The 16,247-nt window shown below is 37.7% G+C and overlaps 1 protein-coding gene across 1 annotated transcript in view; it reads left to right on the top strand.

The window, feature by feature from the left end:
* The window catches only part of MSH3 (mutS homolog 3), a 98,598-nt gene that overhangs the window by 32,146 nt on the left and 50,205 nt on the right, over nucleotides 1-16,247 (top strand). The window contains exons 13-18 of the mRNA XM_053475318.1: nucleotides 564-696; nucleotides 7,129-7,316; nucleotides 7,415-7,583; nucleotides 10,809-10,873; nucleotides 12,442-12,558; nucleotides 14,489-14,596. Coding sequence (XP_053331293.1) covers nucleotides 564-696; nucleotides 7,129-7,316; nucleotides 7,415-7,583; nucleotides 10,809-10,873; nucleotides 12,442-12,558; nucleotides 14,489-14,596 — 780 coding nt within the window. The remainder of the gene's footprint in view (nucleotides 1-563; nucleotides 697-7,128; nucleotides 7,317-7,414; nucleotides 7,584-10,808; nucleotides 10,874-12,441; nucleotides 12,559-14,488; nucleotides 14,597-16,247) is intronic.

The raw sequence follows: 16,247 nt of genomic DNA, 5'->3' as shown, positions 1-16,247 counted from the left end.
GTTCTTCAGATTACTAGAAATAGCAGAGCCATATGCGAGGATGATTAAAGAGAAGATTAACCCTATGTAGACATGGGCATATTTTTATTGTGCTTCAGATATTCTAATTATGATTTGTTTATACTTTTCTGGTTGACAATAGTGAATATTCACTGTATTATAAAAGCATGTTTGATGTCCAGCCCAGCAGTGTGCATTATAAGACATGTTCTTCTACAACCCCAGTGTTTCTTTATGCATATTCTTATTATACTGTAAATTATCATTGACGTTGAGCTGGATTAGTGTTTGCATTAAGTCTTACAAAAGTGTTATTAAAAAATAACCTGCCGTGAAAATACTGCTCCGCACCAGTGTTAATTATTTGTATTTTCAGAATTGCTAGCAGTAGTGTTCTAGAAAAAAAATCAAATGTTGTATTCATTTTTTGATCTGATATCATTGAAGCCAAAATATGCAAATCTCATAACGGCTTTATAAAAAAATAAATAATAATAATGCCGAGTCTGGGATATTTGGATGTGTAGCGCAACTTTATATATCTTTTTTTTTATATTTTGCAGTGACATTAATTCAAGGCTTGATGCTGTATCTGAAATCTTGTCATCAGAAAGCAGCGTATTCAGCCAAATTCATGGCTGTCTGTCTAAGCTACCGGATTTGGAGAGGGGAATGTCCAGTATTTATCACAAAAAAGTAGGTTTGTAAAACATTAACCCATATGCGCTTGGATGTATAGAAGTCAAACTTTTACATTTCAGATTTAGACATTAAAGCCCACATTTATGTATTGCGAAATCAATTTTGTATGTTATTATTTTCTGCGTTGTTAGAACTGAGCTCCCCATAGACTGGCGCTTTCTATTCTTTGTTCTACTAATCCCTACGTAGTGTTAGTTTTCTGAAGCAAAACACATAAGCCGCTAAATATAGGAGACAAAAACAGTAGCGGTGCGGACTGACCTAATGGTCTTAATTTAATGGGCTCTAGAAGTCTGAAAGCAAACAATCCAAGGACTGATAACACATCGAAGCCTCTAATTGTGAGTCGCCAAACTTGTCTCGCAAACTATATATCTCAAATTTTGTGCAATTTAGTTTCTAGATAGTTTCAGCGCTGTGCTGGATAAATCAGTAATCAGAACTCTGCTTGTGACCGGATTCCATTAGAGGGCACTGTCTTTGTGGTTCGCATTTAGGAATTATGGAAGCTAATGATAAAATCAATTAACAAAACCATAACACCTCGTTAAGTGGTAGAAAGACTTGTTATCTCCGATCAGTGACTCCAAATTACTCAAACAAATACGGTAAAGTGTTTTTTTAGTTTAGTTTTTTTACAAGGCAGAATGCTTTTAAACAACGAAACACGGAGCTCCTCCAAGACTGAATTGCCTTCATTTGGAGAAAATATGTGTTCTGTATGTCAGACTCCAAATCCCCCACATTTGGCCCATTGTTAAAATGTTATGGCTGTGTTCATGAGTAATATTATTAAGTAGTGTGGCTTCATATAATAATAGTCTTTATGGCTTTCTCCGGTTTCCCACATTTGATGCGGATCGTTTGTGTGGGTTGGAGATGCACCAACATTTACTTTAATGCTCCCAGGGACCCTATCCTCTCTGCCGCAAATACATTATTCATTTTGAAACAGTATACTCCTAAATCAGTGGTATGTTTTATATGGACAGTTTGCCAAAAAATACATTATTTAGTAAAAAAAGAAAAAGTAAATATTATAGGGTTTTTTCCTTTTTTACATTTTTTTTTTTACTTTGAATCAAATGAAATTATTTTGAATGCCAATCTCATCTCACATCTTAACATGTTATTATGAACTGTGTTCTCCCGCTGTACAAATGCGCATGTACGCTATTAATTAGGTTTAGGAAGGGATTGTTTATGTGTCCGATGATGAGTAAACGTGTAAGGAATATCCTGTCAGTAACAGGTTAATATGTACAGCTTGAAAGAAAGAGGAGAGACGTGATAGAAAAATGTAAACAAATAAAGGGATTTGGCAAAGTACAGGAGGGAAGCTTCGGAGAAATGTTAGAACAAGAGGCCATAGTGTAAATCTGGAAGATCAGATGTTTAGATGTGATGCAAGGAAGGTTTATTTCACTGAGAGGGTGGTAGATAAATGGACCAGCCTTCCATCAGAAGTGGTAGAGGCCAATAAAGCTGGGTTAGTCATAAAGCTATACTGAATTTAAGAGAAGACCAAGGACTGATTAATGTCCGGATGGTACTAATCTGGCTTCATGTTCTATGTTTTTATGTTTGTATCTGTGGAGTTTGCTGAAAATGTGCACTCTTTAGAAAAATGTGGAAAAAACTGACTATGGCAAATGAAGTTTTACAGTAAATTGGTCACTAAGTAGGATTGATTTGGAGGGGATAATATAAACATGATTGCGTTTCTATCTTTCATAAGCACCCTCCAGTAGTGAATAGAGATATACCAATATTTAGATTCTGATCCCTGGGAACTCTGTTAGTGATTTTTAAGGTATACTGAAACTGTAAAACCTATTCGCGTGTGATACAGATGGACGGGCTGCTGCAGTCCATAAACATAAGCAATGTGAGATACTGTGAATAAAGTAGAAAAGTATCCATCAAATATTATTTAGAGCATCAACAAAGATACAGCGTTTGCATCATGTGCTGTCACTCCATTGTGTTACTGCCACCCCCTAAGTGAACAATTCTTATGGAAGTACTTTGTAAAATGTACATTAAGGTAAAATCCTCGCCATCGATTGGCTGCTTAAAGCACTCACATTGAACTCAATGGGATAAGTTTCCGTGCATGCGCCGATCGCTGAAGCTGACTAGCAGTGAGTATATTTGCCTGAACACATCTCCTGCATGCAAAATAGCTAGAAAGTGGGCAAAGGGACAAGTGCCTATCGGGGGGATTCAGGGACATCACTTGAATTTAAAGGGTCCTCTAGTTTGAGGAGAGCTGCAGCTCTCCTATGAAGGGCCAATTCACTGAGCTTCTCCAGTATTATTTTTATTTATTATCGGTTTGATTTTTAGTTCAGTGCTTGCAGAATGTCTACTTGCTAATGCCTGAAGCTTCTAGCGCAGATGCCTGGAATAGATTTTGGAGCAAGGAGGTGATGTGTGACGTGTTTCTGAGCTGTTTGTGTTCGGCGTATGGACACCGGCTGGAGGCTTCACTGACTCCAATAAATATATACAGCACATAGAGAGCAAGTGCATGGCCGGTCAGTTACTGGTACTAAGAACATCTGTGGGACAAAAAGAACAAATAACTATTCATGGAATCACTCATTGTCATCGCTTGTTTTTTAACTGGGCTATAAACCTGTAGACATATATTTGTAAGGGTTTTTTTTTTAATTAAAATTATGTTATGTACAATATCTGTGTAAATAGGATATCATAATAAATGTATGATACCACATTGTGGTCCCAAGCATCAATACTATATAAACTACTGAATAAATAATTCATTAGAAACAAGTCCCGTGAGTTCAAGGCTCCATTTCTAGACTTTGTGTGTGTATATACCGGTATATGTATGTATAAATGTGTGTGTGTGTGTGTATATATATATATATATATATATATATATATAGTGTATGTATCTATATATAGATATATATCTATATATATATATATATATGTGTATATATATATAGAGCTATATCTATACATAGATATATGTACAACTACATATATATATCCGAGTCCTGCTGGATTATATGCTTCCCAGTCTGTATATACAGTATATTACACAACCACGCAAAATACAATATTGTAAGTGAACAATTTATCTCCTAAATCTGTGATGTTCAATTATTATTTATATTTAAAAATGTTTTTTCACAGCTGTCATTCAAAAAATTTAATTGTTTGCTGCTTCAATAGCTTTAAATGAACTGTTTAGATAAATTGTATTTGCTTGAAGACAGGTGCTCCCCCCATAAATATAAGGTGATACGCAATACATAGGCCTGCCAACAATGCCCTGCTAGACACTCTCAGCAACGCTTTATATTAAATCCTTGATTATGTTTAAAAGGCACAGTCCAGTCTTCAATTCCAGTGGAAGCTCAGCTTCAGTCATTGACTAGAAGTGGATTTCTTCTGAACATATGAATGAAGCATACTAAGGTATGCTCTGTGCTTTGGTGGAGGGCAGTTGGGGGAGGAGTTAAACTACACATCAGTCTCATGTTCTAACTGCAGTACCTAAAGCCCACACATTTAACATGAAAATGTTTTATGTGGCATATACTTCAAACTTCTGTGCAGTTTAGTACAAACATGTTGTTTTTATGTAGTAGTGATATAACAATATACTGTATATAACAATATGAACCATGATGTATTATCAAAACTGTAAATGTTTAACTTTCTTTAATTCTACACCATTGACGGTCATGTAAACTTATTCCTTTACACTGCTACTAGACTCATCAGGTAGTAGAAACACAATGAGCAGAGGCGTTATTAAACACCAATTTGCAATCACCAAACAGGCGCAGAGACTTGATGTTCCTACAGAAATCTTGTGGTGCTACCACCACTGCTGCAAGGGATTCTGGGGAGGTGTGTGGAAATTACTTTTTAATATGCATTCTCTCAAAATGGGAAAAAGCTGCATCCCTGCTGCAGCAGTTGCACTCCTACCCCATGCTTCAAGCAACCAATCAGTGGCAGGAATTTGCTTCCCTGGAAATTCGTGGGAGTGCTTCAAATGTATCCGCACAGGGGTCTTAGGAGACCCCCGCACACAATGTTTGCTGAGCCGGCGTGGGGCAGGGTAATTATGTTCAGCTGAACACATCTCCAGCACGGAGGGATTCTGCACAACACAAGCTGGACAACACGCAAGAGACCATGGAGCGACCACATGCACTAAACTATCTGAAATACAGTATAGAGAAAAAATCAGCGTGGAAAGCTGCTTAAAACCAAAACGATAAGTCGATTACTGAAAAATATGTCTAATTACCCATATTTACAATTATCAGAAGTATGGCAAATATTTTAGCTGTGCCTGTTGTGTCAAAGGGTTACTAGTATTGGTAATTATATTAGTAGTATATAATAATGTTCAGTTTTTCCGTTAGTTTGACCAAATTGTCTCCAATAGTTTAGTTTAACTGAACACAGTTATTGTGCGTGTAGCACCGGATTGCACAACTCCTGGAGTCCTTGAGGGCTGCAAACTGGACAGGAATTCTTTGTATCGTTGCCTGAAAGCAGGCAGTTTGATGCATTATTAATTGAGACGCCTGTGCTCAGGCTGGGGTATCTAAAAATTGTGTCCCTCTAGGACTGGAGTTCTGTACGACTGATGTAGTCTCACCTTTGAATGTTTGATATTTCGTTGAAATGGAAACGTAAGTCATAATGGCTTTTTTCCAGATAAGTAAATCCAAGCAGTGAAGAGCACTGGTGATGGAATAGAAAGATAACACTTTATGGCAGATAAGAACCATTCCGTCCATCAGCCTATTTTCCTGATGTAAAGAATGCTTTCAAAGTACCCAATCTTCTACACTGCTCTAAGGCTACTTTATTTGAAATGGCCTATAATAGATGTCACATACCAAAATAACTTTACATTTTTGGTTTTCGGCATATTTATGTGACATCATTTTCCAAGGGTCCTGCTGTATCCCACTTTTCATCCCACACCCTCATCCCAATTATGACATAGACATGGTCTACTGATGTTTGCTCATTAACAGTGACTTTTATTCCCTGAACGATCTTCTTCTGATGACAAATATGTACGTTACCTTCCTGTTCCTTACCCTCTTTTGCAGTAATTGGCTGTGATATTATACATGTTAATGTTAGCATGCGCTGATATATTGGAGCTCAGTATGTCAGTGATATTGATTGCAGAGTTAATTGGTTGCTTACTGTATCTGTTAATTAGGGAATACATTAATCTCTTCTTTTATTGATACCTTTGTGGAATAAACACATGTCCCCCAAGGAATATTTATGATTGGCAAGATTTTGAATCCTTTCATAATGTATTTTTTTCGAGGACCATAACTAATTCCGTAGAAATTGTATGAACATGCAGAAAAATTTGGTATTTATATATAAACAGTAAAGCTTGTAAAAAGTGCTGCAGTGGAACATGCTTCAGACTGTTCTGTATCTCACTTCCTCGTTATACATAACATTACATTCCTGATTCTATATAGCGATGATTGGCATTAAATTCTAAGGGTGCCGGTTGATTGAATAGTTTATAGGTGTCGTCTTCAGAGCGCGGCTCTATTACCACCGTAATTAGCTGGTGACGTGGAGACTATAGCAGAAAATATGTAGCAGCATTTTACAAAAACAATACAATGATGCTAGGTTTAGAGAAATCCCTTTGTCGATACAGTTTAATCATGGATTAATTGGTGATTCAGTCATTTTGATTCGGACACCTGTGCTGATATAGATATAGCCAGAATTCCTCTACTCTGGTGTCCCATTTACCTGCATTTTGAGTATAGAGATCTATAGCTCGAAACGGTGTTTATTAGTATTAGTGTCCTGGGTTTGTGCTTAAACCTTTAGTCCCAGAGGGCAACAACAAAGGCCAGGAATTCTGCATATCCTTCCCTAAAAAATGCCATCTCCCCATGCCGGGAAATCCAAAAATGATGGCCTCTTTGCAGCCCTTGAGTATTGAGCACCTCAGATGAAGAGATGAAGAGACGAAGACATTTAGATACAAAATATATTGAACTGGTCAGCGACCAGATACCCTTGATGGGATGTTTGAATTAGTCTAAGCAATATGTGCTACGGCAACATGATATTCATGACGTAACTTTTCCTGCATTCATCAAAAAGAAACATATGTTATCTTTAATAAAATTGTACCGAACTCTATCGGGGTTTCAGTTTATTTACTGCCTTGCAAGGGTTCCCAGTGATTTGGGATTATAAATGATAAATGATTGTATTCTTCCTGCTAAGATACCCAAGCAGAAGCTGATGTCTGGTCAGTAAATGCAATAGTGGTTTAAGGCGAATGCGCTAGAAAAACGTTAACAACAGATGAAGTGTTGATGGGGTTTGATAGTTTAAGCTAAATATTTTATGATGCAATTTTCTTTCCAGTGCTCCCCTCAGGAATTTTTCTTGGTAGTAAGCACATTGTGCTATCTGGACAGTCACATCGAGCCATTGATTCCGGCCATAAAATCCCAAGTTAAATCCACTTTGTTGCAGAAGATTTTCCTTGAAATCCCACAGATGCTCAACCCGGTACAGAAATTTGCAAAAGTTGTGAATGAAGAAGCAGCAAAGTAAGTATAGAATAAATGTAACTGGAAAATATAATATATATATATATATATATATAATGTGACATTGCATTACAAGAATAAAAGCTTTATTCTCTTAGGGCTGGAAATAAAACGGAACTTTTTAAGGACCTCACTGATTTTCCAAAAATAAAGCAGAGGAAGACCGAGATTCAGGAAGTGGTTGAAAAATTGCACGGGCATTTAGGTGACATCCGTAAAATATTAAAGAACCCCTCCGTGTGTTATACGTCTGTATCGGGACAAGAGGTAATAAGTGTTATTCTGTTATGTGTCTGCTCTCTGACCTTAAAACAGCACATAATGAAGCCTCCTTAAATAAGTTTTTCAGAACTGGGTTTAGCCTTTTGATGAGGTAAAGTTCCCACCATCCTTAACTAAATGCAGCACAATATTATTTTACATGTTACTTGTGCTCATTGTCAGTGTTATATGTATAGGGCCATCTTGACATTTCCATACGTGATCTACATGTAAGAAGAAGAGAAAAAAAGGAGAATAAGTGATGGTGGGAGATCAGACGGGGATGATTTATGAGGAGCACATCTGGTGCAACATGTATGGTGTCTATTCACCATAGCAACCGATAAAATGTTTCTGCTGACTGCTTTACTTGCACCACTTTACGACCTTACATCAGAATTGCTCTTTATCCATTTATTTTCACCAAAAATACCTTCCTACAGATTATGTATATCATGGCAAATAAATTAAGTGTCTTTCACACTGTGCGTTGTAATGTTTTTGTTAATTCAGATAAATTTAACAATATGGAAAAATGTAAAAAACGGCTTTTAAACATAACGATGTATCCATCGTGACTTTTTTATCTCATTGTGCCTCTGACATTTAATTCACACATACGACCCTCTATTTACAACTCGGTCAGCAAGGCTACAAGAGGAGGCAAGTGCATGCTGCTAAATATTAAGCTTTAATCAATCATAAGACCTTTAGAGAGAGTCCTTACTAATTACATCATGGTATACTCAGACTTGTGTCATTACTAGTAAAGCTAATGATGCCCAGTGGTCCCTTCTACCTAAATAAACCCTCTACATTCGTTATAGACTGCGAAAAGTATATAATTCTCCATGTTAAAAGCATTAAGTCAGGGGTGTTCAACCTGCCCCTTACAAAAAATTACTGCAGTTTTTCTGAAGTAATACTGCAGTTTTTTTGACATGAAAAAACTGCAATACTGCACTTTTACTGCAGTATTACTGCACATTTACTGCAGTTTTACTGCATTTGTACTTCACTGTACTGCAGTTTTACTGCACATTTACTGCACTTTTTTTTTTAATTGCAAACCTGCAGTTGTAATTCAATGTACTGCAGCTTTATTGCATTTGTACTTCCGTACAAAACTAACTGCAGTACAACTGCAGTACAGTGAAGTACAAATGCAGTAAAACTGCAGTAAATGCGCAGTAATACTGCAGTAAAAGTACAGTATTGCAGTTTTTCATGTCCAAAAAACTGCAGTATTACTTCAGAAAAACTGCAGTAATTTTTTCGTAAGGGGCGGCCCTCCAGCTGCTGCAGGACTACATCTCCCATAATGCTCTTTCAGCTAAGGGGATGGCTAAGGAGTATGGGAGATGTAGTTCTGCAGCAGCTGGAGGGCCGCAGGTTGGGCACCCCTGCATTAAGTCTTGTATCACAGTATACTGTTCAGTAGACTCTGTATCCTTGATGGTGCTAATATAGTTATTAGAAATATTGAATGAAGGCTTTTTTTTCTGTATAAAGTCAGATATCATCCCTTCAGTTAGGACAATAACTCCATTTATATATTTCTATTATTTCTATGTAAAAACCAAACTCGTCTCAGCTTTAGTGGCTTTTTTTAACCATAGAAAGTGTTAAGACCACCTGTAATGTAAATTGTTTTTTCCAAATAACTTTACCCTTACTTCCAAATAAACTAGTAGTGTCCGGGATATTGATGTGTTACAATGTTTTGGAAGCGTATGTGATTCTACGCTTTATAATGGTTTTGCCATTGATTGTGTTACTTACCGAGTGAGTTGTAATATCACCATTGCAGCCATTGTGCTTTCATCTATTAGGTTATTGTTCAAGGAAAGTTACATTCATATGTGTATAATACAACCCATTATGAAGATATCTTGAACATCTTTTGACAAATGTTTAAAGTACGAAAATGAAAAACTATGTATTATGACTCAGAGTAGCTTTTGTTTTACTTCCTTCGACTTTCGCTCCTTGCTACCCAACCTAATTGTTGAAAATGTCTGATTCTTATTTCATCGGGGGAATGGGTCTTCACTCAGTCTGAGCAGCATTGTATATACCCAAGATAATTAAACACAATGGGATAGAAATCTGTATCCCTGGCCTAGTTAACGATTCCACATTATACACTTGTCTCCACAGAGGCTAATTAAAAAATGCCAGAAATGAATTATTAAGTAGATATTAAGGAGATAATTAAGCAGGTTTCTTCTTGCAGCCACATTAACACTAACTGTGCAAAAGCCTCTCTTTCCTCTATGTGCTTAGGGAAGGTATTGGGGGCGATGAAGCTGTTCGTGGCAGTCCAACTAATCCATTAAAAAGCTTCAGCATAATCCAGGAAATTTATATCTTCATTCATGCACATTAAATTGTAGAAGGTTTGTAATAATAAAAAAAGCATACATTTTTGAAACTGAAACATGCAGATCTGTTACAGATAATATGTAAAGTAGTACTGCTAAAATACACTTGTACTTTACTCAGGGGGCAGTTATTGGAGGTCTCCTCTTAGCAGGAAACCAAACCTGGCAAGAGTCCACCAAAATAACCTGGTAATCTAGTGATTCAGATATTTTTTGGCAGGCGTCTCAACACACTAAATGGAACTACCTCCGGAAGATAATAAAAAGGATCTAGGCAAAGTGGAAATGCTTAAATTTACTCTCAATTGATATCCTGATGGCTATATGTGGAACCCAGAAAGCATGAAAATAAAAATGGCAGAAGCCCAAAGGACTACAGTCCACGTATACAGCGCGATGCCAGAACACTTTATCACAGTGAAATGCTTCCATTGTTGATCCAGGACAGGGATTTAAAATGTCTGTCCTTGGTTTTTGCTATTTCGTATTTTATATAATGTGCAGGGAGTTCTTCTCTCTGTGTACATTAGTTGTTGACATGTTATTGTGTTTTGCATGGAATCATGATATGTGATGTTTTTGTGGCAGCCTTTAGTGGATCAGTATTCATAAAGTGTAGTTTTCAAGATGCAGAGTCACTTAAGGTGTCCCGATCTTCCTTTGGGCATGTAATTGAAGACTGAGCTTCCTTTTATCAATTGTTAGTCTTATAAATAATCGTAGAGGTGTATACAGGAGCTTTACCATGTAACCTCTGGTAACAGGAACGTATAAAACGTGTGCACTAAATATTGTAACCCTAACAGTATAATTATGAATGCATAAAACATGTCCTTGTTTGTTTTAGTTTTTAATAGAAGTAAAGAATTCAATGTTGTCCTCTGTGCCATCCAACTGGATTAGCATCAGCAGGTATGTTCAGATACGCACATTATTCAACTAAAAGTCCTGCCTGCCCATATTACATATCATACCAATGTAGCAAAACCCGTTTGGCATGTTTAACATAGATTAATGCGTGCCTTCCACTTCCCTCATTTATAGTCAACTTAAATCATATTCTCTGTCAACAAAATGTAATGTAGTTACAGCGCTTTCTATTTAAATGACTGGTGGTGTCAGATCGTGTTAAACTAGTACAATCATAACACAGTCAATGGGGAGGTGGAAAAGCAAGGTGTATTAGAGCCTTATGTGTTTTGTGCCTCTTTGGAGTTGGTGGGCATTGCCAGCTGTGAGTATGGGGTTGAGGTAGCCCATAATAGTTGACAAAAGCACCTATTATGAAGCCTTCAGCTCAAACACGAATCAGTCACGCCTTACGTTCTTATGTCGAAGAAAACTGCTTTCTATAATTCCTTGTTCCTGGTTTCAAATATATACCATCTACAGATCTGTAAGAGCATGCCTATTGAGGGATATATTCATTAGGGGTGCTGATATAGAGCAGCATGCCCAGCAGGCCCGGTCCTCCAGGATCTATCTCCTCTCGCTGTGCATTATCTGCTGGCAGTGTGCCAGAACATCATGTCCCGGCGCTCTGCCTCCAGCACCTGCGCATTGAGAGGGGACATCAGTGATCTCTCCTAATGACTTATTAAATGGAGGCCCACCACACAGCCTGATCTGAAGTAACGCAGTCTGCCCCAGAAAAGTGTTGTTGGGCTGCCGCACCACTGCCCTGCCACCCTAGCCACAATATGACACTTACAGTCTTTGGGAGCGCATGTTCTGTGCTTTCTTCCACATTTACCTGTATTTTTGTGAGTAAACGGCGAAATTAATGAATGGCTATATTACAGAAGAATTCTAGTGCATGGCGGTAGAAGGGCTGCAGTGGAATATTCTTCCACTCTTAATTTAAAGGTGCTACATGTTTGTTTAAAATTCTGCTGCAGCAATTTAAAATCTGTTTCCTATGCTCTATGTGTAGTATTAACCCTTTTAGGTCTGATTTGCATGACGACACAAAGAAACTCATGTAAGAGACAAATACATGACAGGAAACGCAGCCTTCTGTTTTATCGCCTTCATGGCCAACTTTTGCACGGAGCAGTATTTATGTAACGTGATGTTACGACCTGGACTATTTCCTTTTTTAAATACATATTGCCTTCCACATTAGCTCAATGCTCTTCTGATTTCATAACGGAAGCGTATGTGCAGAACGTTGAAGCAATGTTTTATTTGTTCTGTTCATAAACTGTGCTTTTTCTCTCAAAACTGTATCATAAAACACTTTTAAAAATCACTTCACCATAGTAACCTGGTGCTCTATTTATAAGAAAGGATACGAGAATCAACAGAGCTTCACTTTTACCATAATGGAACTATGCCTTTTTATTTTAATCCATTTATTTCAAGGCTCCTTGAGAATAAAAATGAGCCCCAGTATAATTGTCCCTAGCAATTGCATAACGTTATTGCTTGGTAACCTTGATTTCTTATTTTCTTTTCTTTTTTCCTGCTCTTCCTCTTAGTACAAAAGCTGTGAGTCGTTTCCATTCTCCCTTTATTGTAGAAAATTACAGACGTCTGAATCAGCTGCGGGAGCAGTTAGTCCTCGACTGCAATACTGAATGGCTACGCTATCTCGAGTGAGTTTCCAGAACAATCGTTACGTTTTTTGGTAGTGTTTGGTACAAAATTACCTAGGAATAACTCACCTTCATTGGACCAAAATGGGAACTACTCCCTAAGAACCAAAAGTTTAATAATAACTTTTTCTGTAGTCTTTACTCTGAACATCTTTATAGGGTCTGTATTGTTTCTTAAAGTCAAATGTATGTACGGGTCAGTATACTGAAAACCACATGCCTGTCTGTGCTGTATTCCAAAAATACATTCAAGCATTTAGTAAAGTTTTAAAAGGAAACGAGTTTTCTGTATTGGTCTCAAAGAAAACAGGCAGTCATGTAAGCATTTCAAGGCTTTGTAGTTACATAGTAGACTTGACAAAAATATGCACAACATTTCCAAGATATCTCTTAGTTGATCCAGATTCCAACCCTTTTAGGAACATTTTTGCCCACAAATGGGAACAAAAATCCTTCCACAGAATAAATCCTGGATCAACAAATTAAGGAGGTCTCTTTATAGCTGAACGTGGGACGTCATAAGTCTTGAAATCGCCAGCACCTCTTAAAGAGATATTAAAGTGTAATAAGAAACCCTGTAATAAACCTGCTTGTTTTATTTTGCGTTTGCTTTTGGGGTGTTTGCTTGAAGTACGTCATTCCTTAGTCTTATTGGCCCAGAAGCCTAGCCTGTGCTTATGACCCATAGAAGCGACATTTATGCCCCTTGGTTACAGGGGTTTGTGACGTATGGGGGAGAAAGCAGATGGAAAGTGCGCTTCACCGTATCTCATGGGCCATACAATCTAGCACTATTTGAGTAAACTACAATAGTGATTACTTCTACAGAGAAGAGGCATGCCTGTGCTGCATGGTTCCCCGTTACTGAAGTTCATATAAGTCCCAAAGGCCATGCTGATACAAGGAGAAAGTCTTCATGCTGGGACACATGTATGATGTATGGAAAGGAAAGCCCCCTGATGGCACCCTAAGGGGGATGTCATCAGCAGAGCTGATTAGCCCATGGTTCTGAGCTGGTGGGGAGGATATATGATGCTGTAAGCCCCAGGGATATGGTTTGTTTGGCTTTTGTGCACAGGGACTGTAAAGTAATGTAAATCCCCCGAAACCTCAAGATCTGAGAGACTGTTGAGGGAGGGAAAGTTCCCATGTGCCCCTAGTGCAAAGAGTGGCCCTGGAAATAAAAACTTGCTTGAAGTACGTTGAAACTGTGCTTGTCACAATATATAGGTAGCGTATAGATAGTGTAGACACAGTATACATAATCAAGAGCATGGGTTAATGCATCATCAATATCATAGTGATATGAAAATTTTAAAATTCATAAAATTTTATTTTAAGCAACTTCGATCAGCACTGTGTTAAACAGGGTACATGCCATCACTTCTATCAATCCCCTTATATTGCTCTCAAGTTATATGCTACAATGTCCAATGTCGTGCCATGGTGCATGTATTTGTCAGATGTAGGATCATTTTGCTATAATATCAATTCTCAAAAACACATTTTTTTGCATACGTCACAAGTTACCTGACTCGATGTGTTGGTGAAACTATAGAGGCAGATCTTTGAAACGCAAGCAGTTACAGTGGCTGAGATGCTGCTTGTTAATGCAACCACCATGTCAAGATTTATAAAGCCAGCTGTGCATTTTTTTTTTTGTGCCAAAAATTGTCAGAATTCCTGGACCTTTTAAAAAAATATATATAAATGGCCTTCCCCATGGTCATTAGAGCTAACCCCCCCAAATGTTGTTTATTATCATATACAAGATGCGGTAACACTTTAAGCAGTAATTTCACAAAAGTCATAATTTGTTAACATATCTGTCCTGCAAAAGATACATTCTGATATCTTTTAGAGGAAAATAAATCAATGATTTCCTTATTTTTTGTATAGCTTTTAACATTTTTATTGATTCTATTTCTAGTAAATTTGGAGAACATTATCATTCAGTGTCTAAAGCTGTTAATCACTTAGCAACTGCTGACTGCCTCATGTCTTTGGCTGAAGTGGCAAAACATGGTGATTACTGCAGGTAATCAATTTAATTATGTTTTTATTGAATGCAACATACAATGAATTCTGCTTTGAAGGCATCAACAATAATGTTTATTTTATTATGATTATTTCTTGTTTGTTTTAAAACCACTAATCGGGTACACAGTAAGCTTTAGAATGAATTATTCAGAGTTGAAAATAATTGCAGTAAAATCTGACATATGACACTTACTATACACATACATACATACATTATGTATATATATATATGTCACAAACACACTGATTCACATATACACACAGTCACATACACATAACATACATTTTATATTATATATATATATCTCACAAACACACCAATTCACATATGCACACCCTTCACATACATATAATACACATTTCAGATTTAATAATATCCTTATATTATACATACAATCATTACAGATATGAGCAGTTTCAGATAATTAACCCCTCTATTACCACACATGAGCAATTTCAGATAATTAACCTCTCTATTACATTACACAACATCACACAAACAAACACAGTCACACACACATACCTGGTGCTGGCTGCCGTTTACGCTGATCTTGGTGGGAAGGACGGACTCTCAGCCAAGAGACTTGAGAAGTAGACCTCCTTCACTCAGAGTTCTCATTCCGGGCTAATGCATTGTCCTGGATTGAGGCTGCCTGAAACCCGAGACTTGAAGTCCCATTGCAGGACTTTCCTCGGCAACCTGGGACATGTGGTCACCTTAATTGAGCGCATCATTATTTTTAAAAAGATCTGTTAGCCATTCATAATGTTGAAATCAATAGTGCAAGATATACATCAGTGTGGATTTTTGCCGCCTTCTGCATCAACAGTCAGATGATATTATGTTATTCAAATATTGTCTATGTTGCTTTTGTTATTCTATTGCAGAATTGAAATATAATTGACACATATACAGTGTCTCACAAAAGTGAGTACACCCCTCATATTTTTGTAAATATTTTGTTATATCTTTTCATGTGAAAACACTGAAGAAATGACACTCTGCTACAATGTAAAGTAGTGAGTGTACAGCCTGTAAATTTGCTGTCCCCTCAAAATAACTCAACACACAGCCATTGATGTCTAAACCTTGGCAACAAAAGTGAGTGCCCCCTAAGTGGAAATGTCCAAATTGGGCTCAATTAGCCATTTCTCCTCCCCGGTGTAATGTGACTCGTTAGTGTTACAAGGTCTCAGGTGTGATTGGGGAGCAGGTGTGTTAAATTTGGTGTTATCGCTCTCTCACACTCTCATACTGGTCACTGGAAGTTCAACATGGCACCTCATGGCAAAGAACTCTCTGACGATCTGAAAAAATTATTGTTGCTCTACATAAAGGGCCTAGGCTATAAGAAGACTGCGAAGACCCTGAAACTGAGCTGCAGCACTGTGGGCAACACCATACAGTGGTTTCACAGGACTGGTTCCACTCAGAACAGGCCTTGCGATGGTCGACCAAAGAAGTTGAGTGCATGTGCTCAGCGTCATATCCAGACGTATGGGTGCTGCCAGCATTGCTGCAGAGGTTGAAGGGGTGGGGGGTCAGCCTGTCAGTGCTCAGACCATACGCCGCACACCGCATCAAATTGGTCTGCATGGCAGTCATCCCAGAAGAAGCCTCTTCTACAGATGATACACAAGAAAGCCCG

The sequence above is a fragment of the Spea bombifrons genome, chromosome 1, assembly GCF_027358695.1.
Source record: "Spea bombifrons isolate aSpeBom1 chromosome 1, aSpeBom1.2.pri, whole genome shotgun sequence".
NCBI lineage: Eukaryota > Metazoa > Chordata > Amphibia > Anura > Pelobatidae > Spea > Spea bombifrons.
Note: the sequence above shows the minus strand (reverse complement) of the source record. Positions and strands in the feature narration are given on the sequence as shown.